The sequence below is a fragment of the Ostrea edulis genome, chromosome 2 (genome assembly GCF_947568905.1).
Source record: "Ostrea edulis chromosome 2, xbOstEdul1.1, whole genome shotgun sequence".
NCBI classification, from domain to species: domain Eukaryota; kingdom Metazoa; phylum Mollusca; class Bivalvia; order Ostreida; family Ostreidae; genus Ostrea; species Ostrea edulis.
Genome location: NC_079165.1, coordinates 81,993,006 through 82,019,271, shown reverse-complemented (window position 1 = coordinate 82,019,271; position 26,266 = coordinate 81,993,006). Strand labels below are relative to the sequence as shown.

Below are 26,266 nucleotides of genomic sequence, written 5' to 3'. Positions count from 1 at the left end.
TTGATATCATTAATTAATTAGAATTTTGCAATATCTTGCATAAATTGCAATTTATCATATTTTAATTTCTTTTTAATGACATTGTGTAGAAATTAATATTTAAAAATATCATCTGATTTCCCTTGTTGGACAAAATTTGAGAATTCCAAAGGGATGCAAAGAGAGTCTCTTGTCCTGCATAATGTAAGCTCATTTATGAGAAAACGTGTCACCAGATAGAGAATTTAATGAATCATTTGAACGTCATTGTAGTTTTAGCGGCGTCCTTTAATGTTTAATTTGTTAATTCTGTACAATTTTCAGCTTTGCTGGTTTAACACTAGCGACAACTCATTACCTGAAGTACCGCTTGTCAGCTATCGCATTAATGGTGTTTTTCTCCTGTTTTGCCTCTTGTCTTGGGCCATGTTTCTTGTTACATAACAATTCAGTTTTTTGCAGTTCTTTTGATAAAACATTTGAAAAAGTAAAATGAGAAATGATTTCAGCAAATTAAGATTTAGCACTCTTGTGAATTTAGTTGCCAAATCATATGTTGTCTTTCGATCCTCCATATTAATTTCTTCGGAACCATTACCATAGTTTTCATTATATCAGAAATATGAAAAAACACGAAGAGTGAAAAATTGCAATCTTTATACAATCCAGGTGGATAACTTTGAACATCTGCCAGTTTTCCCCGATACTTTTTTATTTCCAAAAAGAATAAGATATCTTCTTCACCAAAAAGATAAATTGTAGTAAAAACTGTCTTTCTGTCAGATTGTAAGAACACGGTTTGTGAGTGATGGATGTCTGGAAAATGATATGAGACCCAGAATGACATTAACTATAAGTGCTTTTCTGAATGAATTTTGAAAGGAGTAAAATGTAAAAATTTAAAGAAATGTTTTTGGTGTTTTCTTTTCAATCAGACATTAAGCCTTAGCATAGGGATCTTACTGCACAGATGCCCGAGTTTCAAGATAGACCAGTACATGGGAAAAAAATTCTTTAAAAACGAGAGAAAAAGTAAAATAAAGTTGGTAGGTTTTGAAAGTAACTGGTCTAGACTGCTCAGAACTGAGCAGCTGAAATTCTAATATAGACTAGTACATGCATGCAATGTGGTTGAGGATTTTTTGCTGGGCTTAGGTCATATGGTAATGATAAATATTTATATGGTACAAGGCATGTTCCAATCAGTATTTGCCACATGATAAATTCATCTGTAAATAATTTGGACAAAATTTCTAGAGTTACTAAACACATCAAATAGAGAGTTACGGGAAAACCACGCATTCAGTATCATGGTCCAGTAAAGAGGTTGGTTTGCTTCCCTTGGTTTGCTTGTTGAAATAATTGTATAAAAAAAACCTGAAGTTTCTGATGTTGAATTACATTTAACATGTGCATTGTTATCAAGCAAGCCCCTGTTCTCCTAATTTGATTACAATCAGTTGAAGATTTCAGATAACCTCGAAGATAAATTGGCTGATGCAATTGGTTGTTCTTAGTCCTAGTCTTTCATGTTATAGGATAAGATAGGAAGATGCCAACACATTCAACATCACCAGGATTCTTATCACAAAATTCTCATCATGATGCCAAGCAATTAAACTGGACATAAGAAAAGCCCAGATATGGGCAGATAAAAGTGAAATTAAATGGTCAGTCATTAAATCACTTCAAGATGGTCATTTTGTGTGGTTTTCATTAGTCACTCACCCTCATTATCTGAAATAAAACTGTCTTCCACTCTCCCACCTTCTTTGATCTATAGATCTTAATATGCAGCATGCAAGAAACAAAGTTCAATAGATATATATATATATACTCCAGCAGGTCTGGTATTTCATGTGTAGGAGGGGGAAAATGGGGAGATAAATGGATAAAATTTTGATTTTAAAAAGAGGTAATTTTGATTTTAAAAAGAAGTAATTTTGATTTTAAAAAGAGGTGAAGATCAACCATGTTTAATATCACTGTAATTCTAGTGCTTCTTATTTATTAATATCATTAATATACATTTTTCACAATATATAAATTCCAGTTCTATTTCAAATTGATGACTTTTTAAATTATAAAATACTGCTCATTATGAAAATTAATTCAGTTCAATTAGAATTATTGAAAAATTCCAACTTTTTGTTCTGTATTGTCTTGTTTGAATTTTGTTTACATTAAGATTTGTGTTATTTCAAAGTCAAACAATTTTCCTTTACATTGTCTGTGGCTGGAATAAAATTATTTAAACTGTATAATCCTTTACAAGAGGTTTTTCCTTGTTTGCTAAATGTATTAGAAGACTTGGTTTATCATGGATAATATCTTAATATGTGATCTCACCTCTTCACTAGACCCCCCCATAATCATCCTCTTCTTCATTGACTGGTCAGCCATTAATGACTATTTAAATAAAAGTAAGATCTTAAGTATATACTTATATCTCTTTTGTGGTGGAACAATGGATTTGAGATAAGAAATGACACAGGCTTACAATAGAAACTGATTTGTAGTATTAATCCTTGAGACAAACATCACGCTTTTATGTGTGAATTTAATTAATGTCCTAATGCACTAACACACACAATTGTCTCTCTAAACTTTCTTATGCTCTGCTCTGATTGGCTAAGCTGGGATTTTAAAAAGATGTTCAAAAATGGGTTGAACAACTCTGTGATTTCATGGGCCATTAGACCAATGATTGCTTGCACTTTGATCTATGCTAATGCCTATAGGTTGTGAGTGGATTGGGTCGATGTTCTCTTAGTGAATACAGACTTTTATTTCAAAACTTATTTTATCAACTCTCTGGAAAAACAGGCTGCTTAAAATGTTATGAACAAACTAATGTTCTACAATTCTAAAAGCACTGATCTGTGAGATACTCTTGTGAAACAAACATGGTGGCTGATCTACTGCGAGGTACTGTACTGCTTCATTGAGGTTTTTTTCAAATGAGTAAAAAATTATTTTAAACAATTCAAATGAGTAAAAAAAATTCCCAAACTGAACTACGTTTTGTACAGTCAAGTTCATTAATGAAATTTTTTTTCATAGTTACTTGACAAAGTTGTGGTTTCTTAAGTACATTTATATGGTTGTGATCAACTTGATACCCCTAAAATTTTTGCCAGTTTTTGGTAATTTTTGCATAGTTGTTCCCTCAGAAAATTGGATTTCTTTACATATTCCTTTTCATAACTCCCACTTGCTTTAAGAATGGCAATAAATTAGCTTTGATTTGATTTCATCTTTGAAATGTCATTATTAATTTCTTATAAAATCGTAGCCAATCCTGATGAACATTTCATTTCTTCAAATGTGAAATACGTACATTATAAACTTAAAATTATTCATGGTTTGCAGCACGTCAGGAATTGGGTAAACGATATATGTGATAATTACCAATATAGGTAAACTAATTGAAAAATTATAGCACAGAAATATTTCTCATGATAGGCTAGATTTTATGTTGATTCCGCCTCTCAACATATATAAATTGAATGACAAGAAAACTTCTGTATATTCACATGCAAGAGGCATCATCTGTGAATAAAACTTAGTTGTCCCTTACATTATGTCAAGTGGGAATTATCTTGAGCTGTTTCTAGACTTGGGTAACTTTTCTAACATTTGATCAGCTGAGACATTCTACAGCCTCAGCCTCCGTATCGCGGGGCATCTTCGTGAGCCAAGGGTGATGCTCCACGGTGTTTCGCTTGTCTTGAAACGGAAAACACCATGGAGCGTCACCCTTGGCTCGCGAAGATGATCGTGGGGAGGGGATGACCCTGGAAACACCTTTATGTGGTGCTCTATTGTGACTAGAGTTGTTTTTTTCATCCAGATATTCCTTCCACTACCGCTGTTCCACCTCTGACTCCAGGAACTACACAGAAAATGTCCCAGGCTGTCCATGAGAGTTTCAAGACTTTTGAGAGGGAGCAGCAAAAATATCACATCTCAAATGGTAAATATTAAGTCTTTGCTTTAAACATTTCTTCTAGAAAACTTGTCATATATGCAGATATATGGATAAAGTAGGCATTCAATTGAGTTTTTTATGTGTCAGGTTTAATATTTTTTAAAATAGGAGTTTTGAAGACCTGACCTTAATTGCTCTGACATTTTGATGCAGTCATGTATTTTCACATAGGCCTGTAGACTGCATGTTAAGTATCTAATCCCAACATTATGCTAAATTAGCATGCCAACATCCAATGTTCATCATAATGCTTCAGCTGTTTAGTTGCAAACGGACATGTTTCATTTCTTAAGTCATCAAACACACAGTAGATGACAAGTATTCAGGTAAAAAAAGATTGTTCAGCACTTCACAAATCAGAAGCTCCACTTTCAAAAAATAGATATATTCGCAAATTTCAAAAACAGATATGAATAGACTCTGCCAATGATGGTCCCACTGGGAGCATAACAGATATAACAATCATGATTTGTGAAAGGTGCATGAGGACAAAATAAAAGTCATAGCAAAATGTACAAAAAATACAAAATACAGTACTAATAAAGGTGATGAATAATTTGAATTATCTCCCTTTCACCGAGGAAGCTATAGAGAAATGATAATGATTTATAGATTCTTATTGTATTCTCATCTCTGATTGGTCAAATACAAACTAAGATATGCAATTTATATTACATATGGTATGTTTTGGGGACACACCCCCTGACAACCAGCATCTGGATCTACTTTTCTTTCTTTATAAGGTGGCTCATGTATTACACCTTATCAAATCAACCTGAAACGATTTAATCATGAAAGATATGATAATTATGCAATAAGTACATATGTTTAAAAGGCAAAAAATATGCAATTTTGGAGAAAAAACATGATTTTGAAAAATTTATTTCAATAAATTACACAGAAGACACTGGGGGATTGGAACTGGTCTTAACCGGATACCTTATCCATTGAGCTACGTAAATATACAAACTCATCTATCGATACAAGTAATTTCACAAAACATTTGTTTTGAATCGCCATATTGTGACGACAAGTCATAAAATCTATAAGTCTTGATGTAGCGAGCTACCTTAATTCATCGCAGCACTGTTTTGGGCCTTCTATGAAATAGAAAAGTCAACGTGTGCAATAAGATATTTCTATTTAATAAATGGGATTGTTTTCTCAATGTCTAGCAAGACATGTAGATTCTACTTGTATGCAAATCACTTATAAAAAACAATACATTCTCTTTAATTTGAATACTGTATAACGTTTTCTTTTTTTTTCACGAAAATCCATTTTTCGCATTCTTTGCGAATGTATTTTTCGCTTTGTTTGCGAGTGTTTTTTTAATAATAAACAATTAGAATCCCATAAAATTTACACCAATTCTGTACCATACATGTATACCAATAACCCAGTAAGTAGAAACTCACCACCTCGGATGTAGTACTGATTATCTTAAATGGTGGTCAGGTGTTATCGCTCTGTACACGCACCTGTTAACTTGTGAGTCATAACAGTAATGTCTGTTCTGAACAAAATTGAAACTTTGTAACTCTGAATTTCGACTTGGAGAATCGCAAACAAAGAACTACGCAAAATTAACCAAAAAATAACAGTGTTTGGGGGTATTTTCACAAAATTTGTGATGCACTAAAAACCGCGTTATACGGTTATAGATTAAAACAAAAATATTATATTCAAATTAATGGTATACCAAGTAATTGTAAATTTTGCCCAGGTTGGTCCCCGAATTTCAATATATCTAGAATAGACTGAAATCCTGTAAATATGCTATTCAATATGTATACATACAATCTGGTTTATAATTGAGATAGATGAAAATGGTGTAGACACTAGGGCTCCTTGATATTAGCCACGCTTTCTTTGAAAGTCCTCTCTTCTTAATAGATCCAGCCCAGTGGTCAGAAAGCCATGTGATGGTGTGGCTAAAATGGATTGCACAAGAGTTTAACATCCTAGGAATCAATCCTGGCAATTTTACCATGAGAGGCAAAGACCTGTGTCAACTGAAGCGTGACCAGTTTCTGGATTTGGCTCCCCCATACCTTGGAGAAATAATGTGGGAACACCTGGAGATTCTCAAGAAAGGTGAGATTTGTGTGTCATCTGCTTTTGCATGATTATGATGTTTTCAGCTTTCCTCTTTTTAGCATGAGATACAATAGTATGTTGCTCCTTTAATAGTTGTGATTTGCACTAAGTATTCAGTCGATATGAATGAAAATAAACATAGTGTATTAACCACAGAGAGAAAATCTGTCATAAAATAACCTCCAAAATCTTTCAATTTTGACAACAAAATTGCCTGTGTTCTGTACAGGTGTAACACATGATCATCCCAGCCTTGGTAGTGCACCCAGTAGTTATAGCGAGCCTGTATGCATGCCAGAATTTGGAGACCGCTTCCCTATCCAAGGTAACCTGTCTGGGCAATTTAGAAAATAAATCAAATTACAACAATTTTATAACATTATGAGTTGACTCAAATTGTCTGATGTATTTGGCCTTGCTCTTTGTATGTTGTGCAAAAATTTGCACCGATTGCATCTTCCACAGTGTATATATCGATCAGAGTGAAGAACCTTTTACTGTACTACGTTTTACATGTTTTTTAAATCTTTTTGCTTTTCTACATTTTCAGGATTTTCCAGTCACCAAGACACCAAAATTGGAGCATACAATGGTCTTACTGAGGGCAAAGTCCCAAACACACAAACATGTAAGCAATCTATTCTGTTGGAAAACCTGATTTTTAAAAATAAGAATTTTAAAAAAAGATTCGAATGTATTGAAGCCCTAAAGTGTTAGTAGTTATAGTCGTACGGTTTTGTAGGTACATATGGAGCAATAACAGAATCCATGCAAACCTTGAATGATGTGAGCGATTCTCCTAACAGTGGCAGTTTTGATGACCACTCAGACTGTCAGAGTCTGGAGACCATTCCACACTACTATACCTCAGACAACAGCCCTACAACTGAGTTTTATTCTCCCATCCCTGAGCAAAAATTCCATCCGCCAGTGATTCCAGATATTTGTCATGGTTAGCATTCACAGTTTTATATTAACTTGAGAATTCTATATATATATATATATATATATATATATATATATATATATATATATATATATATATTGCAAGTTTTTTCTATGAAGTTCCAGTGACCTTGACCTTATATATATATATATATATATATATATATATATATATATATATATATATGGTAATAGGCGCGTTCATGTGTGGGAGAGTTTGCGAGTGTATGTATAACACTGAGCTTGTAGACAATCCATACCAAGGCCACAATTTTTGTTCCTCACATGTAGCTTTGTTATCAGGAGAAGAAGAACTCTATTGATTTTGGGTTTAAAAGGTCAAGGTCACTGGAACTTCATAGAAAAAACTTGCAAACACTCACTGCAAGGGGATATGCCCTGCCTTTCAGACCTCTTGCTTAATTCCTTCAGTCTTTTTATTATTATTTTTTTTGCAACGATATTTAGAATCATACAAAAAGGAATGCCTAAAATTGTCCACCTTAGTACAATAAATACACTCTAGATATAAATTGTGAAGCCCCTCATTAAGAACATTTTCCTTATAGCCTCAGTTCAGTGAAACTAGTTCAACATGGTTTTAAGACTTTCTATCTGTCCTCCTCCCTCCTAATAGTAAAGAAATGAGCATCTTTCTGTCGTGAATGTTCCTGTTTTGATCTATTTGCTATATACTGATTGCTGGTGTTAAATTAAAGGTCAGCAGTACATGAGGCAGGACAACCGGTATCAGTACAGCCAAGTGTACCAGAACCAGATGGTCCCCAGCATTAAGCAGGAGTACTTGTGGTCCGATTGTTCAGAGAGCAGCCTCAACGACAGCTGGTCATCAGAGTATCGTGGGGGCCTCAACATGGGGGTGTCAAGAAGTCTTCAGTCCTCACCCACAGATCTCTCCTACCCTCAGTCTGAGGTCAAACCAAGCAACTTTCCAGCCATGGTGGGCTATTCTGGTAAGTTAACGGTTGGAAAACAGTTCAAACAAATTCTTTAGATTCCATGGTTAAGAATTATCTAAACCATTATCAGTGATTGCAACTGGAGGAGAAAGGGGGACTCCAGTTGACCTCAAAATGTATTTGGAAATCATTTTTAAAAATCACTGGATTTCTTGATTGATAAACATGAAGGCATGATTTCCATGTTTATTATATTATAAAATGATTTTAAGCTTTCTGATTGGCTGAGATCCAACAAACTTAAGAAAAAAATAGAATGTATGGTTACTTTCACTTGACTTTAAGGTAAACATGACATCTGAGTTATAGAGGATCAGGCCAAAAATAAATTTGGCATTCCTAATTGATACGATTGGTTAGTATATTTTTGGTCATCCAATGAAAACTTGTGTCTCTTATCGCTCTGGACTAGGCATTGCGCTCTAGCTTTAAACAAGGATCTCTCGAAATTCCATATCTATGGAAGTGAGATTCGTGTCCTATGAAATAATGTCAGATAAAATAAAGAATATCTCTTTAGAGGCTTAAAACACAATGCTTGTGAAACAGATGGTTGATTTGGTCTAAGCCGGGTATAGCTGATGAACGCATGTAACATGATGTGGTAACGTTATGCATTTGCTTTACAGGAAGTGGACCTATTCAGCTGTGGCAATTTCTTCTAGAGCTGCTGACAGACAAAAATTGCCAACATTTCATCAGTTGGACGGGAGATGGATGGGAATTCAAACTATCTGATCCAGATGAAGTGGCCAGGAGATGGGGAATAAGAAAAAACAAACCGAAAATGAATTATGAAAAATTAAGCAGAGGACTTCGTTACTATTATGACAAAAACATCATCCACAAAACAGCAGGAAAGCGTTATGTTTACAGATTTGTGTGTGACTTGCAGAGCTTGCTAGGCTATACGCCAGAGGAACTTTTTGAAGCATGTGATATCAAACCTCAAGCTGATAAAGATGATGAGTGAGAGTCCGAGTCGCCTTAATGATTGGTTGCAAATTTTGAAGTGAATCAAAATCACTTCTGTTGTTTATTTGGGGCACTTTTTAAGCTCTGGTTCACAAATTCCTTTTCTTAAATCTTAATGACACTGCTCATGATGTGGAGGTCATGATTTCTTTTGTAAAGCAGTAGATTTTTCAGTTTGTAATAGAAAAGGAATGTGATGTAACTTTGGCTGATCAAAAACAGGATGATTTTGTGATGTTCAAGTTAAAATGTGATGATATCGGAATGACTATGATTGATAAATATCATTTGTCACATTGTTGTTTTCATAAAATATTGATCTCAGTTTTTCAAGCTGAATATTTTTCAAAAAAATGGCATGTTATGTTTTTTGAAAGGCCTAAATTATGTTTGTTGATTTTATTTAAGGCCATGTGAACTACAGCAACATAAAATGTACATATTTATATTCGTCTGTGTTCTTGGAAAGAAACATCCTGTATAACACTATTGAAAAAGCATTAATGTGAAATATTTTATGTAAAACATCTCACTGTGTCATAGGTCAAAAATTTGAATAGGCAGCTGATGTGGTCTGATTTTACAAAAATATAGATGCATGAAAATACACATAATTTTGAACCTTGATGCATTCCACTTATTACCATGGCAAATGTTTGGGGGGGGGGGGGGATCAGCACTATTCTTTTTTTTTCTTTTTTTGTTTTTGTTTAAAATTATGCAAAAAGAGGAAATCCCAAATTTTTAAATTCTTCATTTAAATTAAATCACCATTTCATTCCTTTGTATTTTCGAAAGCAATACTTTGTTCTTACTGCTTGCTCTCTTGTACAGTAATGTTGCAAAACAAAACTTGTTATTTATGTGTGTATGTATAGAGGCCTTTCTGGTAAAATCATGCATAAAATCTGTTACATTTTGATATATTTTACATATAGTGCTGAGATATGACGTAGTCGGTATCAGTACTGTTGTCCAGTTTTGTTCTTACTTAGAATGAACTGAATAATTTCATTACTCTGGCATTAAAGAGAAATTAATACAAGTTTCAGTATTTCATTATTGTAGATAAGTTTATTCATGTCATCGCAATTTTACGATCTGGGTGATTTTTTGAAGTGTTCTTAAGGAAATTGAAGGTCTGTAATTGTGTGTAGATTCTTGATTGGTTTTATTCATTTTAATTTTGTTCAGAAACCTAGTCAAATAAAGTTCTTTTGCGTATGTTTTCAAAAATGTTGCAGTAAAATCCAATATTGTGTTCATTTATTTTAATTTCTATCTTATAATAATACATGTATCATTGATCAAAGACTGTTTTTACACGGAGAGATTAAATGTGGTAGGAATATACTAACCACACTATTTTGTGTTCAATATCATATTTTGACTTTTTTATGAGGGACATGAAGTCGTTGGATGGAATAAATTTTTATTGCAATGAATTTTTAATTTTCTTTTTAAAAAAAAGATCTTTATGGATTTTCAACTGAAATGTATTATATTATGTGTTCAGTCATTGATAATTATTTTCATTTTGTAATCATTTATTGCATTTTTTTTTTTTCTTTATTTTTATTACTATTAATTGAAATTCTGATAATTTAAAAGAAAAATTGAATTTTCATTATAATGTGTGTTAGCAATAGTGCCTTAATTGATTGTTTTTCCACAAATATGTCTTGTTTGAAAATAAGTTTTAAAAAGTCTGTTAAAAAAATGGAGAGAAAAAAAAAGTTTTGTTACAAGAAATAAAAGAGTAGAAGCCATTAATATTCCTTTTAATAAAATTGTTATACTTTTTGATCTACCCATATAAGATGAATATGTACAGTTAAACGCAAAATTGGTTTTGTACATTGTTTCTTAGAAAATGTATGTGGTGGTATGGAGGAAACATTCACCACTCATGCATGGCTGTTGTTGATCTATCATGCATTTTGTATATATTTTATACTAGTTGTTGATCCTTGTACAGCTTTCAATGATGTTCATACTTTCCTTACATTTGATTAACTCATCTTGTTTTCATATTGTGCCTTGAAGGCAGGAACAACTTGCATTTTTGTAACCAAACAAAAAATCATTATTATGCTTTCTTTTTAAGGTTACACTTTGATTTATGGGAATTCAAATCCTTGATTTAATCATATTGTTAAAAGTTGCTTTTTTATTGAAATATATAAAATTGTATTGATATTGTAGATATTTGTAAAGAAAGACAAATAAAAACAATTAAAATATAAAACCAAACATTTGTTAGTTTATGTTACTGTTGTAGTTCAACACCAAGAAATAAGGCTCATATCAAAATGTAGCATAATAATAAGTCAAATACAAGTATCAAAAGTGGGCCATGCATCCACAATATCAATGTGGTGGGATTGTTGGGTGTGTTTTTTTGGGGGGGGGGGGGGGGGGGGGGGAGGGTGGGCATGTTTAGCTCAACATATGTTGCTGAACTAAAAGAGAGAAAAAGTCACACAAGATGTCTATTTCTAAAAGCTGTTCAGTCAGTGAGGTCCTCACAAGAAGAGATCATTCCTTTGAATGCACAGGCAATTGTATCGCTTGGGGTCGAATTTACTATATAAAGAGTACTCTTTATATAGTGAATTCGACCCCAAGCGATGCAATTGCCTGTGTTTGAATGCTGCTGGTGACAGTACGTCGTATGATAGCCAAATCCTACTACAAAGGCCTTGTCACAAGGAAGGGGTGGATCCAGAACATTTTCAGGGAGTGAGGGAGATGTCATAAGGCAGGGGGGATCCAGAACATTTTCAGGGAGGGAGGGGAGTGTCACAAGGGCAGGGGTGGATCCAGAACATTTTCAGGGAGTGAGGGAGATGTCATAAGGCAGGGGGGATCCAGAACATTTTCAGGGAGGGAGGGGAGTGTCACAAGGCAGGGGTGGATCCAGAATTTTTTTAAGGAGGAAGGTGTCACAAGGGAGGGATGGATCCAGAAGGGGGGTTGCAACTCCTGTAACCACCCCCCTCAAGATCTGCCTCCGTGCAGGGATTGTAACATTTTGCAATTTTGAACTTGGATGTTAATGGTAAACTAACAAGTGAACCTCATGACAAAGGGGATGACTTTAAACAGCTTCTCCATCGTCAACTTCCCATATCTGTGTAGCAAATATTACATTATTACCTGCATGTGGTGTTCAAGTTTATTTTTGCAAAGGTCGTACATTCAACTATATAACAAATTTTGAAAAAGTGCTGGGAAAATCGTCATTTCATGATTTTCCGCAAAAGGAGCTGTAGTGTAGAGAAATAAAAGTGGAGGATATGTACAATAGTATTTTGAAATTGAAAACTTTCAAATTTACTTCATTTAGTCCAAAAATGCAGTTTTAGTAGACATTAATCTGACAAATTTAAAATCCCTGCTGGACTTTAACCCACGATCTACAGATCAGCAGGCGACACATTGATCAAATCAGCTAGGCAATTAGATATACCAATATTGCTGATATTAATACAAGGGTGAGTCAATAAGTAACCAGCCTAACTTATTTCCGGTTGAGATCCACCTCTTCTTTTTCGATGTAATTACCCTCTAGTATGATGTTCTTAAACCAATGGTGTTCAAGTGCCATCAGCCCAGAACTAAAAAAGTTGGGGGTCCTTTCCATTGACCCACTCCTCAACTGCAGCCACTTCTTAGTCAGACCGGAAATGACGTCTACGGGTATTCTTTTTCAAGTTTGGGAATAGGAAGAAGTCACTAGGAGCTAGGTCAGGCGAATAGACGGGATGTGGTATTGATTCATTCCTGTTTCGCTCTACATCATCCATCTTTGCAAGTGTGGACTCTCGCGTTGTCCTGTTGCAGCAAAACACTTTCAGGGAGTTTACCTCGGCGTTTTTCCCAGGTGACAGTTCTCAGCTGGTCTAGTATGTTTGCATAGTACACTCCAGTTATTGTACTTCTTTTGGGTACAAAGTCCAACATAACACATTTTGCGTCCCAAAATACTGTGGTCATCACCTTGCCAGCAGATGGTTGCGTCTTGAACTTCTTTGGCCTCGGGGACCCAGGCCCTACTCACTGACGACTCTGAGATTTATTCTCTAGCTCATACAAAGTAATATAGAACCCAAGTCTCATCTACAATCACCAGACGCAAAGAAAACCATCTTTTGACCTAAAACGCTTCAACAAGGCGCTGTATACTGATGCTTTGATTGTCATTTGCTCATCGCTAAGGGATCTGGGAACCCAATAGACTATAAGCCGTGTATTTCCTTGCCTGTTTTACCTTTTAAATACAAGTACCAAATTATAGCACGGTACTCGGCTTTAGATGAAAGGCATGCCTTTACATCACTAACCATGTTTGACATTCAATATCTTATTATAGAATGACTCGATACGCGTGTAATTTTGTACTCAAGGCATGAAAATCATGACCATCTCGGTCAATCGGAAATTGGATAGGCTGGTTACTTATTGACTCCCCCTCGTATTTTCGTTCACTATTTTCATTAAAAGTGCGGCATTTGATACCATCGATCATACCCTCTTGCTGGAGAAACTACGTGTGGAGGCTGGATTGACGGACACAGCACTCCATTGGGTACAGTCTTACTTGAATGGCCGCATCCAAGCAGTGAAGATCAACACCAGTGTGTCCTCAGAGGTACCACTGTCCACCGGAGTGCCCCAAGGGTCTTTTCTCGGCCCCCTTCTCTTCCTGGTGTACCTTCTCCCACTCAGGAGAGTTGTCAACCATTATGCCATAAACCGTCATGGGTTCGCAGATGACACTCAACTTTACAGCCATTTGAGTGTAAAAAAAACAACAACACACTGCCAAGCGGACCTATCAAGTCAACATTATTGAGGAATACATAGCAAGTGTCCGAACATGGATGACTGTGTGAACAAACTTAAACTAAATGATGGAAAAACTGAGATTATGGTGGTTGCTAGTGCTCACAACCAGTGCCTTGTGAAGGATATATGTCTGAAGATTGTGAGGCAATATTGACACCTAAGTCTACTGTTAAAAACCTCGGTGCTGCCCTGGACGCCACCTTATCAATGGAAATACAAGTCAACTCCGTGGTAAGGAAGATGTACTTCAACATCAGGAGAATATCCAAGGTGAAACACCATCTCACCCAGGAAGCGTGTGCGAAGGTCATCAATGCAACAGTCATATCCCACCTTGACTATCACAATGCCCTCCTGCTTGGCATGACCGATCGCCCCATGCACCGACTACAAGTGGCTCAGAACAACGCTGCACGTTGTCTCACAAGAACATGCTACAGACAACATATTTCGCCGGTACTTCAACAACTACACTGGCTGCCGGTAAATCAATGTGTTGTGTTTAAAGTGCTGACAACCATACATAAATCACTACACTCTTTCTCAGCACCAGCATACATGAGAGAGCTATGTCCTGTTTACCAGCCACATAGGACCTTGAGATCATCATCAGACCAATGGAAACTGGTAGTGAAGAAGTCATCAAACAAATACGGTACAAGAGCCATAAAAACACTAGGTGCACAATTGTGGAATAAACTGTCACTGGAACTTTGAGAGCTTGAAGCACATCAAGCATTCCGCAAGAACCTAATAACACTCTTGTTCAAGCGTGAATATGCCCTGTGAATGTAAAATTCAGTGTAATATCAAGGATTCCATGTGCAAGCTCTTGCAAACTGAATTTTGATCCAGCATACGAATACCTGTATGCCAATTGTATCTTGTAAACTCAAAGTCAACCAATTCGTCATTTTACTACCATGTTTTATTTTAATTCTTTCTATTGTTTTATCATTTTCTTTATAGCTCTTGCAGGTCTGTTATTATTATATTATCAATGATTATTAGCACAAACATTGTACAGCGTATAGAAACTATAGGTAATTTTGCGCTTTATAAATGAATCATAGGAAGTCAGCTATTATGACGATGTAGTATACCATTTTAACTGACGAGAGCATGCTCTGCGTATGATTTTTTAAAATCAAATTAAATTCCTATGATTCTTAAATTCCTATGATTCATTTATAAAGCGCAAAATTACCTATAGTTTCTATGCGCTGTACAATGTTTGTGCTAATAATCATTGATAATATACTAATAAAAAAATTAAAAATCAAAATTAAATTAATAAAATTGAGGCAGTCTTTCAACAAATAAGTTTATGCTACAAGCTTTTCAACCGTTGTTTAAAGTCGGCCGTTCGCACTGTGGTTGTTCAAATGATTTTAATACAACCTGTCATTTGGCTGAATGCTGTTTGACGTGTTTCATACATGCATCTATTGTTAGGCAGTTCTTAGCATACCGATTTTGACTACGGATTACTAGTACTTGGTTTACCTGATCAAAATAGCATCAGCCGCAGCACATGCCCCCTTTAAAAAAAACAACAAGAGACCCACAGGCCTTATCGGTCACCTGAGTATTAGTTATGTAAGCATCACTAGTCCTAAGGCCTGCGAAATCTACGGAAACATCCTACTTTGAATATTAATACTAGTATTCAACAAAAGTACGTCTATACGTTTTAAGAACTTATCTTTTTAAATAACTTTGAAAGTGCCTAACGACTTTACATAATATAATGTGTGTAACATTAACACGATATGATTAATTTGGACCCGTCCTAGAGTCAATATCCTGGGGATGCAAAATTCACAATTTTTGTGCATCCTTTTCTCTTTTTCTAAATGTGCATTAATAATCATAGCAAACTTAAAAAAGTATTTCAAATGATAAAGAAAACATAATCACTGTAATAATTTTTGGTCCAAACTGGAACCAAGCATGTGTGAAAATTGGAGATTTTTTCACAAATTCCTTTCCAATCACGTTAGGCGTTTGTGAAGGGGATAACTTGAGTCCCTCACTATATATGATATTCATAAATTATTTCCCATCATATTTTGACAGATGTATTGATGTGTTGTCTCACTTCATACACAAACTGTTAACTGTTTAATGTATATGTCTGTATACAAGCGATTGTTCTGATTGGTGTCTATAAAAGTCAATATCAAAAAACTAGAGTCGTGGTTTTTAGTCAAGCTAGACGCAATATTTAATTTTTTTTCTCAGAATAACATTGTTGATTGTTTGTCCAGCTACAAATATCTTGGAGTGAGAAATGACTTTATTAATTTGAATCTAGGAGTAAAAACCAGTATACATGTACATGTATTTGACTCCACCATTAAAACAATTCTTTTGTATGATGCAGATATATGGGATGCGAGTAACATATGTGAAAATTTAGAAATTGATTTTAAAATTTACCGTGTGAGAGAATCCACCTCAAATTTTGTAAATATGTCCTTGGTGTTCACAAAAATATACAGATTTTGCAGTACTATCTGAATTGTGAAGATTTTCCTTACATTATGGCATTGTTAGATCGCTAATTAAAAGGTATAGATTATAGAGAATTTGTCTACAGAATTTCTTTTACTCAAGGATGCATATGAATGTAGCAAAAGTCTTTTTCTGACTCGAAAGAATTCTCAATGTTCGCACACCTGCATCCCTTATCAATTGAAGATCGTAATTTTACATCTCCTGTGCAAAGATCAAGGGGTATGTTGGCATCTTCATTATCACCAGATAAATTGACGAACATCTGATCTTCGACAAACATGTTTACCTGGGTCTCTAAATTGGTTAAGATGTCGTCTGATTCTGCACTGTCATCGCTGTTTTCGATAACAGAACTTCTTCAGTTCTTGTGGGGAAATATTCTAGACCCTAAAATCTTTTATTAGCAGGGCCGTAAATTACATGGAGGCGGAGGAGGCAGCTGCCTCCTCCAACTTTTGAGTAAAAAAAAATTAAAATTTAAAGTTCATTAGAATTTATGTTGTTTCCAATAACTAAGAACATGATACCTCCCTTAAAAAGCTTTCCAAATCTTTCTTTTAGTCAAGTAACATCTTAGAAGGCCCTAGAATCAAGGATTTTGCACGAAACGTGTTCAGTGTGCACAAAATGTGCTCAGCGTCTGGGCGGCCCCCAGACCCCCGCCTAATTTCCTGCCTCCTCCAAATTGAAGGTTAATTTACGGCCCTGAAATGTGAAGATGACGAAAAGTGATCAATCTCTTAACTCCTATAGGCAATACAAAAGAGAGAGTTGGGCAAACACGGACCCCTCAATATATTAGAAGTGGGATCAGATGCCTAGGAGGAGTAAGCATCCCCTGTCGGTCGGTCAAACCCGCCATGAACCCTAAATCTTGATCAGGTAAACGGAGTTATCTGTAGTCAAAATCAGTGTGCCGAAAACGGCCTAACAATCGGTATGAAACACGACAGCATTTGACCTAATGATAGGTTGTTTTGGCAAACTAGATCGTTATAACGACCATAGAATCTGCAAAATGCTGACTTTTGAATAGATGTACACACACATATATATATGTAAAACTTATACGGTACCAATTTTGATGCACCAGATGCGCATTTCGACAAATAATGTCTCTTCAGTGATGCTCAACCGAAATGTTTGAAATCCGAAATAACTATGAAGTTTTAGAGCTAAATATAGCCAAAAACAGCGTGCCAAAAAGTCGTCCAAGGATAAGAGCTATGCACGAGGGAGATAATCCTTAATTTTGAAATGAATTTCTAAATTTTATAACAGCAATTAAATATACATTCGTATTTTCAAGCTAGTAACGAAGTACTTAGCTACTGGGCTGTAGAGACCCTCGGGGACTAACAGTCCACCAGCAGAGGCCTCGACCCAGGGGTCATAATGTAAAACTTATACGGTACCAATTTTGATGCACCAGATGCGCATATTTAAACCTATTTTTAAATTATATGGAAAACAAGGAAGTTTGTGATGACGAATTCATAAATCTCGTTAACATTTTGAAACCAAACATTGAAATTCAGTAAAATCATTACCTATGATAAGGGAAATTATTGACAAATTTGAAAAGTAAAACTTAATTTTTGTTGTGTCAAAAAATATAAAACAGAAGTAGATTCTAATTGATCCAAAATAAGGTGTAGATCTACTTTGATAATAGATCGGAAATGTTACCTCACTTTTAATAAAAGGGTATTCGTAAATTTAAATACTTTATTTTGTAGATTGTGTATGAATCAAAATGACTTTATTCTATATCACTCGCCTGTGTATATGTTAAAAGAAATATTCCGGATGATAAAAGTTTTACCGTTATTCCTTCAGAATTTTATAACTTGAAAGGGGATTTGCCGGTGATTGATCCCAAGGGTTTGACCTGTACACATGTACGGTTGATAGATTGGTTTTATGTAGATTAGATAGGAGCAATGTAAACATTGCTAGTCAAGCACAGGAAGTTATGGCGTCCGAAAGAACTCTTGTAGGAGCTGTGGACCAGGGTACGAGTAGCTCCAGGTTTCTGGTAAAGTTTCCAACTTGCAACTTCATTTCCGAATCCATGTAATATATATATATATATATAGATATCTCAGTACCCATGATTGAGCGTGTATTCTTGTCATTCTAGGATCTTGTCAAAGGGACATGATGTGCACAGTATATATGCACAAGTCACTTGTATGCAACTTGTTAAAAGTTGTATAGGGTGTTAATTGTACACATGTAGGCTATACTGTACAATTTATTCACAGGCACTCGACGTTTTTAAATAATTTTTAAAATTTTTGTATCCATAATAAAAAAAATTGTCTTCCTTATCAACAAAATATATTTGTTTATAGGAAGACAATTTTTTTTATTATAGATCTAGATATCTAAAACATCAAGTGCCTGTGAATTTATTATTTAATCACTCGAGTTTTTAAACCTTGATGTTGGGTGTTGCATTTAGGCCCCGTTACATAGAATCACAGAAATTACCGCTAATCACCGAAATTACCAATGAAATTGACAGTAGTAAAAGACACAAATATAACATAAGTCGACAGTTGTGGAAATCATTTATCTAGGTATTCTTATCAGCATCGTCAGATACCCACGGAAGACGAGATCAGTTATGGGTATCTGTCGATGTCTTATCAGTTACGGACACCATTTTTTACAGTTACCTTCATTTCTTCGTATTTTTGTACGGTGGATATCTTCATTTAGGGATCAATGTATGAAAAAAAACTGCTGTGTATTTTATTTCTATATCTATATGACACATCAATGAAAACATAAAGCATGAAAGAATAATCCTTTATGATTACAAAAGCAACGATAATAATTTAAGCTGAGTTAGCATCATCCATCTTTGGACGTCTGTAACTGCTGTATCGGTCAGCCGGTTCGATCGCCGGTGGCCAGTTAGCTCGGTTGGTGGAGCACCTGACTAGAGATTCAGGGGGCCCGGGTTCGAATCCTGGTCTGGTCCGTTGCATTTTCTCCCTTCCTGTTGCATTTGGTGCCGTAGATCAGCCCCTGGAACTGACAGGTAAAAATGCCTGCCAGGGGATAAAGATCCTGGGTTGATGTCTTCAGGTGTGAAGACATTTAAGGTAGTACTCTACATCGTCATAATGGCTGACTTCCTTTAAAAACATGGATGAACAAATTGATATCAGCAATATTTGACTTTTCCTTTTCCATTTGAATATATAGCTGATTAGCTCAGTAGGTTAGAATACCGACTGCTGAACTGTAGGTCGCAGGTTCGAGTCCAGCAGGGGTTTTAAATTTTTTTCAGATTACCTTTTACAAAAACTGTATTTTTTGACAAAATAAAGTAAATTTGTTTGGTAATTTTGGTGACTATAGTGGTAATTTCGGCCCCTTTATTGGTAATTTTGGTGACTATAGTGGTAATTTCGGTGATTCATGCACCCTTTAAGCCCTGTAAACTGAAACTTATCACATATTCACTCCCAAACTCTTTGGGAACAAACGATATATTCTGGTCTTGGTCATGAGTGGTGCTGTTGATGACTATCCTTATTGTAAATCTGTTAAAAAGGGTTTTTAGTCTCCATGACAACTATTTCAAAGTTCAGATAATCAAGCCCCCCCCCCCCCCCCCCCCCCCCCCCCCCCCCCCCCAGCCTGGTGTATAATGTTCAATAAAGTAATTTACCATCCCCTAAAAACATTGGTACCATAGCTGGGTCATAGGGCTAATGGTTTATTATGAAGACCGAGTTTGACCTGTTTATTGTGAAGCCTGAAGGGGTAAGGTTTTCAGAGATTGGGTTGTTGGATAGGGGATGGTTATAAAATTTTAATTTTGTGGTTCCTCAGGTTTTCAGAGATTGGGTTGTTGGGTAGGGGATGGTTATGAAATTTTAATTTTGTGGTTCCTCAGGTTTTCAGAGATTGGGTTGTTGGGTAGAGGATAGTTATGAAATTTTAATTTTGTGGTTCCTCGGGTTTTCAGAGATTGGGTTGTTGGGTAGGGGATGGTGATGAAATTTTAATTTTGTGGTTCCTCAGGTTTTCAGGACTGTTTGGAGAAGGCAGCAACCTGCTGAAAAATAAAACAGGGAGGATTGTAGTATTGGTCCATCATGCAAACTTAGTAATGTCTCTTTAGACATGCATCTCTCTCTCTCTCTCTCTCTCTCTGTGTGTGTGTGAGAATCTTGGTCATCAAATCAGTTAAAGGGAATCCAGGCTTGTTTCAATAAAGAGCTATCCCTCTTTCAAGGAGAGAAAGTAAGAAATGATGAGATTAGACTTAGGCATTTTAAAAGTCTTCGCAAGAGTTATTGAACCAGAAAAGGCAAAACTAACAACTTTAGAAAGTTTTTTTATTTAATGAAGAATCAAGTAGATCTTAAACTTGTTTCACAATATAACCTCCAAGGCTGAAGTGGGCCCACAAGTTTAAAGTTTTGGAAAAAAAATTGGAAACTTCTCAGGGGTTATGAGGACCCAATTTGTCCAAAAATTAGGAATAATTCAAATTTGTTCACACCATAATGCTGGGACAGGTCCATACTTTTGAATTGAGGTTTCAGTCTTAACTTGTTTGAGCCCTGACCACTGGGACCTTTGTATCTGGACTGTTCACTTGACCAAAGAGAAATTCACTGGCCCAAATCAAACAAATACTATTAGTTTTTCTCAGTGAGAACTTTGAAGAGAGAGTTCAATTAAACCACTAACAGGTTTCAGTCGAAATTATTTCAAGTGTGGTAGAAATGCTTTCTTTTTTAAACTATTGATTCTGATAACAACCATCACTACATTTCAATATATATAATTTTAACTGAAAGTCATTGATATTGATGTAAAGCGCAGGCCTGACAGTCTTGTATATAAATGTAATATTATTATGAGCCCAACCCCAATTTTACTGGTCTGGGGTCTTTTGGCTAGTGGCTATTTTACTGGTCTGGGGTCTTTTGGCTAGTGGCTATTTTGGAAGTCTGTGGTTTTATATGGAATCTACATCTACTAAAGCAGGTGATGTAGTGTGTGAGCCTCTTTCAGTTTACGTTTCAATCATTTATTGTTAGGACCCTGCCATTGTGATTGTCCGGTAGAAATCCCTCCGTCTGTCACCACTTTCTATGGCATGCCCTTTTGGAATATTTTCATAAGATCTATAGATGATACTTGGATTATAGGCAGAGGAAGACTTTCAATTTTCCGATTAATCAGCTCTGTTGTTACTATAGGATTAAACATTCTTTTTGAGGAATTTATCAATGTGTAAACTCCAGATATTTTACTCACAAACTGAATAAACTTTGTTATGAATACATCACGTTTTCGGATTTATTGATGTATAAACTCTTGTTCAGCTTTATTTTTGTCCAATCAAAACAATTGTAATAAATAACATTGGAATTATAGAGTTATGAGACTTATATAAACTAAGTTTAATGTGACATATTTAGAAATCTGTATCTTCTTTCATTTGAAATATTTGATGTATACTGTCTTTTTAATGTCAACTTTACAGATATTTTGCAGCAAAACTGGAGAGCTTATCACCTATCACCAAACTGAAATCAAACAACTGCTACCGAGAGAAGGGTAAAAACTACAGATTTTATGTCAGAAGCTGTGACACGTTGCCTTGCATGTTGTGCTTATGAAATGTGAAATCTGCTAAATCAGTCAATGAAAACTAACATCCATGGGTCTTAGTTTGTAGAGGAAAAATTCAAATATGAAATCCTCTTTTTGCATATTGTCTATGGTACTTTATGTGAAAAGATCAAAGCAAGAACAAATAAAATACAACTGAAGTTGATGAAAAAATACCTTGTTTATTATGGTAATTGCAATGTGTTAGCTCAGGTCAAATATACCCAATTAGCTTCCACAAAAAATCTATCAAGAATTTGTCACTACAACATTTCAGCTTTCAGTAACAGACTGTTGTTTTTGTAGGTGGGTGGAGGAAGACCCTAAAGAAATTCTACAATCTGTCCTCCTGTGCATTGAGAAAGCAGTGGAAAACCTACAAGCACTCAACCTCCATGTGTCTGATATAAAATGTTAGTTCCTTACACATCTAATCCAATGAGATAGAACTGCAAGTGATAGAATATTTAATTGAGTGATGGAAAAAAAAACACTTCAAAGGGTAGGCAGGACAGTGGCATGAAAAAATTATTTTGTCAACAAATTTTCTTCATTCATGGTAAAATTGTACCGTAAGGGACCTTCAATACAAATATGTCCAAATCATGTGAGGTCAGGAGTTATTGTCATTGATTGATTGTATATTGTTTAACGCCCTCGAGAGAATTTTTCCCTCATTTGGAGACGTGATCATTGCCGATGGAAGGCTGCAAAATTTAGGCATATGCTTGGCGCTTATGGCCATTTTGCAGGGAGGGATCTAGTCATCTTTATTTTACCACACCTGCTGTGACACGGGGCCTCAGTTTTTGGTTCAATATTTACTCTGTTGGTCCAAATAAAATAATCATATATTTACTACTTAAACCTATCTAGTGGAAAAGTTGTATTTTAATTCCAATTTTGAAAGGGTTTGGAAAGAACTACATTTTGTGGTGGAAGGATTCTAAATCAAAAAAGATCTAAATTTGGATGATTTTACAGTTTTTTTAGCTCACCTGAACTAAAAGCTCAAGTGAGCTATTCTGATCACCCATATTCCGGTGTCCGTCTGTAAACCTTTAACATTTTTGACTTCTTCTCAAAAACCACTGGGCCAATTTCAACCAAAGTTGGCACAAAACATCCTTAGGTAAAGGGAATTCTAAATTGTTAAAATAAAGGGCCAGGCCATCTTCCAAGAGGAGATAATCAAGAAAAAGTAAAAATAGGGTAGGGTCATTAAAAAATCTTCTTCTCAAGAACCACTGGGCCAGAAAAGATGAAATTTATAGATAAGCTTTATTAGGTAGTGCAGATTCTAAATTGTTAAAATCATGGCCCCCGGGGGTTGGATGGGGCTACAATAGGGGATCAAAGTTTTACATACAAATATATAGGAAAAATCTTTTAAAATCTTCTTCTCAAGAACCACTGAGCCAGAAAAGCTGAGATTTATATGAAAGCTTCCTGATATAGTGCAGATTCTAAATTGTTAAAATCCTGGCCTTCGGGGGTTGGATGAGGCCACAATATGGGGTAAAATTTATATATACAAATATACATTGTATAGGAAAAATCTTTAAAAATCTTCTTCTCAAGAATCACTGAGCAAGAGATGTTTACATTTACATGAAAGCTTTCTGATATAATGCAGACTCAAGTTTGTAAAAATCATGGTCCCCGGGGTTAAGTTGTGGCCACATTAAGGGTCAAAAAGTTTTACATGCTAATATATAGGGAAAATCTTTAAATTAAGGTGACTCAGGTGCGCAATGTGGCCCATGAGCCTCTTCTTAATATTTAGAATGCTTAACTAAGGTACATGTTTCTAATGGTCAGCAAAGCTTTGAATGTCAGTTGTCAGTACATGGGAGATACATAGCTCACAATTCTTAGTGAATGTAAACAAGGCTTGTGCTAGTCAAGAATCATTTAAAGCAGATTTTCAATTTGCCAGTTTAGAGATAAGAGCTCTCCTCTGTAGGAGGTACATTTGGTAGAACTTTGAATGCCTAAGTGGGACAGAGTAAACCTACAGTCAGTGAGGAAGACAATAAAATGCATTAAAAATGGCTTTCCTTTAAATATGTAAATGTTGGAAATACAAAATACTATTGAAAGAAATGTTTTACTAAAGCAGAAACATATAAACAATGTCATAATTGAAAGTAATATCCTGGATATGATACCTATGACCAACAAAATTACCTGATATAATAAAAATTCTATGTATTTAATTACTCCCTGAATACTTATCACTTACTTACTTTGTGTATCTGTTGAATTGGGTGATGAAACAGCGTATGAGAAACTTACCGAGTACATTCACTTATGCAGTGATGAATATTCGTCCCACTCCCGTATATAAACAACTATGTACAAGAGTTCTTCAAAGGGAAATAACTCGAACGTATCTCGAAACCGGCATATTTACAAGTTAATTCTGAACACAATTAAATAGTTTCTAGTGTTTAGCACATAACATTTTGTTTTAAACAAGCTATTTTCTATAAAGCGATCTATATTGATCTATATGTAAACAAAAACATGACACGAGCCTAGTTTACATAACAAAGAATTGTGAGTGTTGTATCTCACATGTTACTCAAAAACTGTGTAACTGCCGTTCGAAATAAGGAATCGAGTATGCGTCGAATCTGATCAATATTTATGTATTTATATACATTTAATGACGTGACAGCATGACGATTCAAACAATACAATACATGAAATTTATACAAATCAATAAATTACGTCGTTTGAAGTGTTCTTATTAAATTGTGATACATAACGTGACAGAGAGAGAATTAATAATCTAAACAAGTAGAGTTAATTTTAATTCTTACCGAAATTGATTTCTTACATCCGGACAGCAGTTAATAAGATACGTAATTCCATACTCGCAGTTTTATCTGATACAAGTTTAAAAATTGCATTTATTTCCATTCACTAGAATTAAAACTAACAAATTATCAAATAAAATACATTGGTCATCACACTTTTTATGATGCGAGACGTACATAAACAGAATCATATTGCACCATCAGAAAATTGCAATTTTCCATAAACAGTGTTACAGTCCCATAAACGTTCTACTTTACCATTTTTCCGTTCGCTTACCATGCATTCACCGTGCGCTCTCCGTTTACAGTTTTGCGCTCACCGTGCGTTCATCATTCACAATGCATTCACTGTGCGTTTACTGTTCACTGTCATTCGGAACCCCAAAGTCAAAGGATCGATTTTCATAGCACGGCAAAAATGAAAAAGGAACGTGTGCGTAATAGTGAAAGTAAACTTTCTTATTATATCAGAAATTTGATTTATAAAGTACAAATATGAGGATTATCAACTGCGAAAATTCAAGGAAAACTGCAGATCACTTATCAATATCATAGAATAGAATAAATCATTGTTATTATCATTACAAAACACAAGTATTCTTTGGTTGAAAAATGGGAAAGCTCTGAATGAAAGGAAAATGCAAGAGCCTGCAGTTATGCATTTAACCCTTATACATGTACATGTAGCGAAGAATGAGCAACGAGCGCTGGTACGTGTATGAAAATGACGCAGTTTGTTTATGGATACCTTGCCCCCACCCGAATTATCATTTTAATATTTTCAAGTTTGGGCAAAAGCACAATTTATTATATTTTATTTTGCCTCACTTGACAAGAATTCTATGTAAGTTTATTATTTTTCTTAAGCCCCCCCCCCCCCCCCCCCCCTTAAAAAACAATGCTACACTGTACATTTCAATGCATATTCGTGCCCAAATGTCAAATTTATTTGACATGTATTTTTAATTATTTTACGTCTATATTTATGAGAGACATTGTCAATAAATGTATTTACTCCTTTCCTCATATTTGAAAGTTTTGAATCGTTTGTCTCTAATATAATTAAAAAGATGAAATATTTCTCATACATTTCTGCCCCACATATGATATACATATAGTTCAGTACAATAAACAGTTTTATCCACATCAAAAATATACAAATATTACACAATCTAAATGTAAATTCATGGTCACACTATTTATTTTGTACGTACGTACATTAATTCTGGGATTATTTCCTCAGGTTGATATACTATACATGTATTTGGAGTAAAGTGAATTAACCAAAATCTACGTGGGAATAAACTTTTTATACTAGCTATTTAGAAGCATTCAAGTGTCGACACGAGGTACCGTGTTATTTGATTAATGCATTTATCTCGACTCCTTTCGGGGATGTTTTTTAATTGCGTGTAATCCAAACGACTGCTCTCGTAAATTTTTGATTCCAT

The 26,266-nt window shown here is 35.1% G+C and overlaps 2 protein-coding genes across 9 annotated transcripts in view; both read left to right on the top strand.

Annotated features, from left to right (window-relative positions):
• LOC125680557 (transforming protein p54/c-ets-1-like) overlaps positions 1 to 11,223 on the top strand; it is a 52,348-nt gene extending 41,125 nt beyond the window's left edge. For 4 of the 6 annotated variants that reach the window (XM_048920239.2, XM_048920238.2, XM_048920243.2 and 1 more), the window contains 7 exons: positions 3,833 to 3,955; positions 5,867 to 6,067; positions 6,300 to 6,395; positions 6,621 to 6,698; positions 6,813 to 7,022; positions 7,735 to 7,989; positions 8,625 to 11,223. In XM_048920239.2, the coding sequence (XP_048776196.1) occupies positions 3,833 to 3,955; positions 5,867 to 6,067; positions 6,300 to 6,395; positions 6,621 to 6,698; positions 6,813 to 7,022; positions 7,735 to 7,989; positions 8,625 to 8,968 (1,307 nt within the window). In that variant the 3' untranslated portion in view covers positions 8,969 to 11,223. The remainder of the gene's footprint in view (positions 1 to 3,832; positions 3,956 to 5,866; positions 6,068 to 6,299; positions 6,396 to 6,620; positions 6,699 to 6,812; positions 7,023 to 7,734; positions 7,990 to 8,624) is intronic. The other 2 variants (XM_056155149.1, XM_048920240.2) reach the window with 1 other exon arrangement.
• Positions 11,224 to 18,171: 6,948 nt separating this feature from the next.
• LOC125680558 (glycerol kinase-like) overlaps positions 18,172 to 26,266 on the top strand; it is a 52,188-nt gene continuing 44,093 nt past the window's right edge. For all 3 annotated transcript variants that reach the window (XM_048920244.2, XM_048920245.2, XM_048920246.2), the window contains exons 1-3: positions 18,172 to 18,379; positions 21,863 to 21,936; positions 22,297 to 22,403. In XM_048920244.2, coding sequence (XP_048776201.1) covers positions 18,317 to 18,379; positions 21,863 to 21,936; positions 22,297 to 22,403 — 244 coding nt within the window. In that variant the 5' untranslated portion in view covers positions 18,172 to 18,316. The remainder of the gene's footprint in view (positions 18,380 to 21,862; positions 21,937 to 22,296; positions 22,404 to 26,266) is intronic.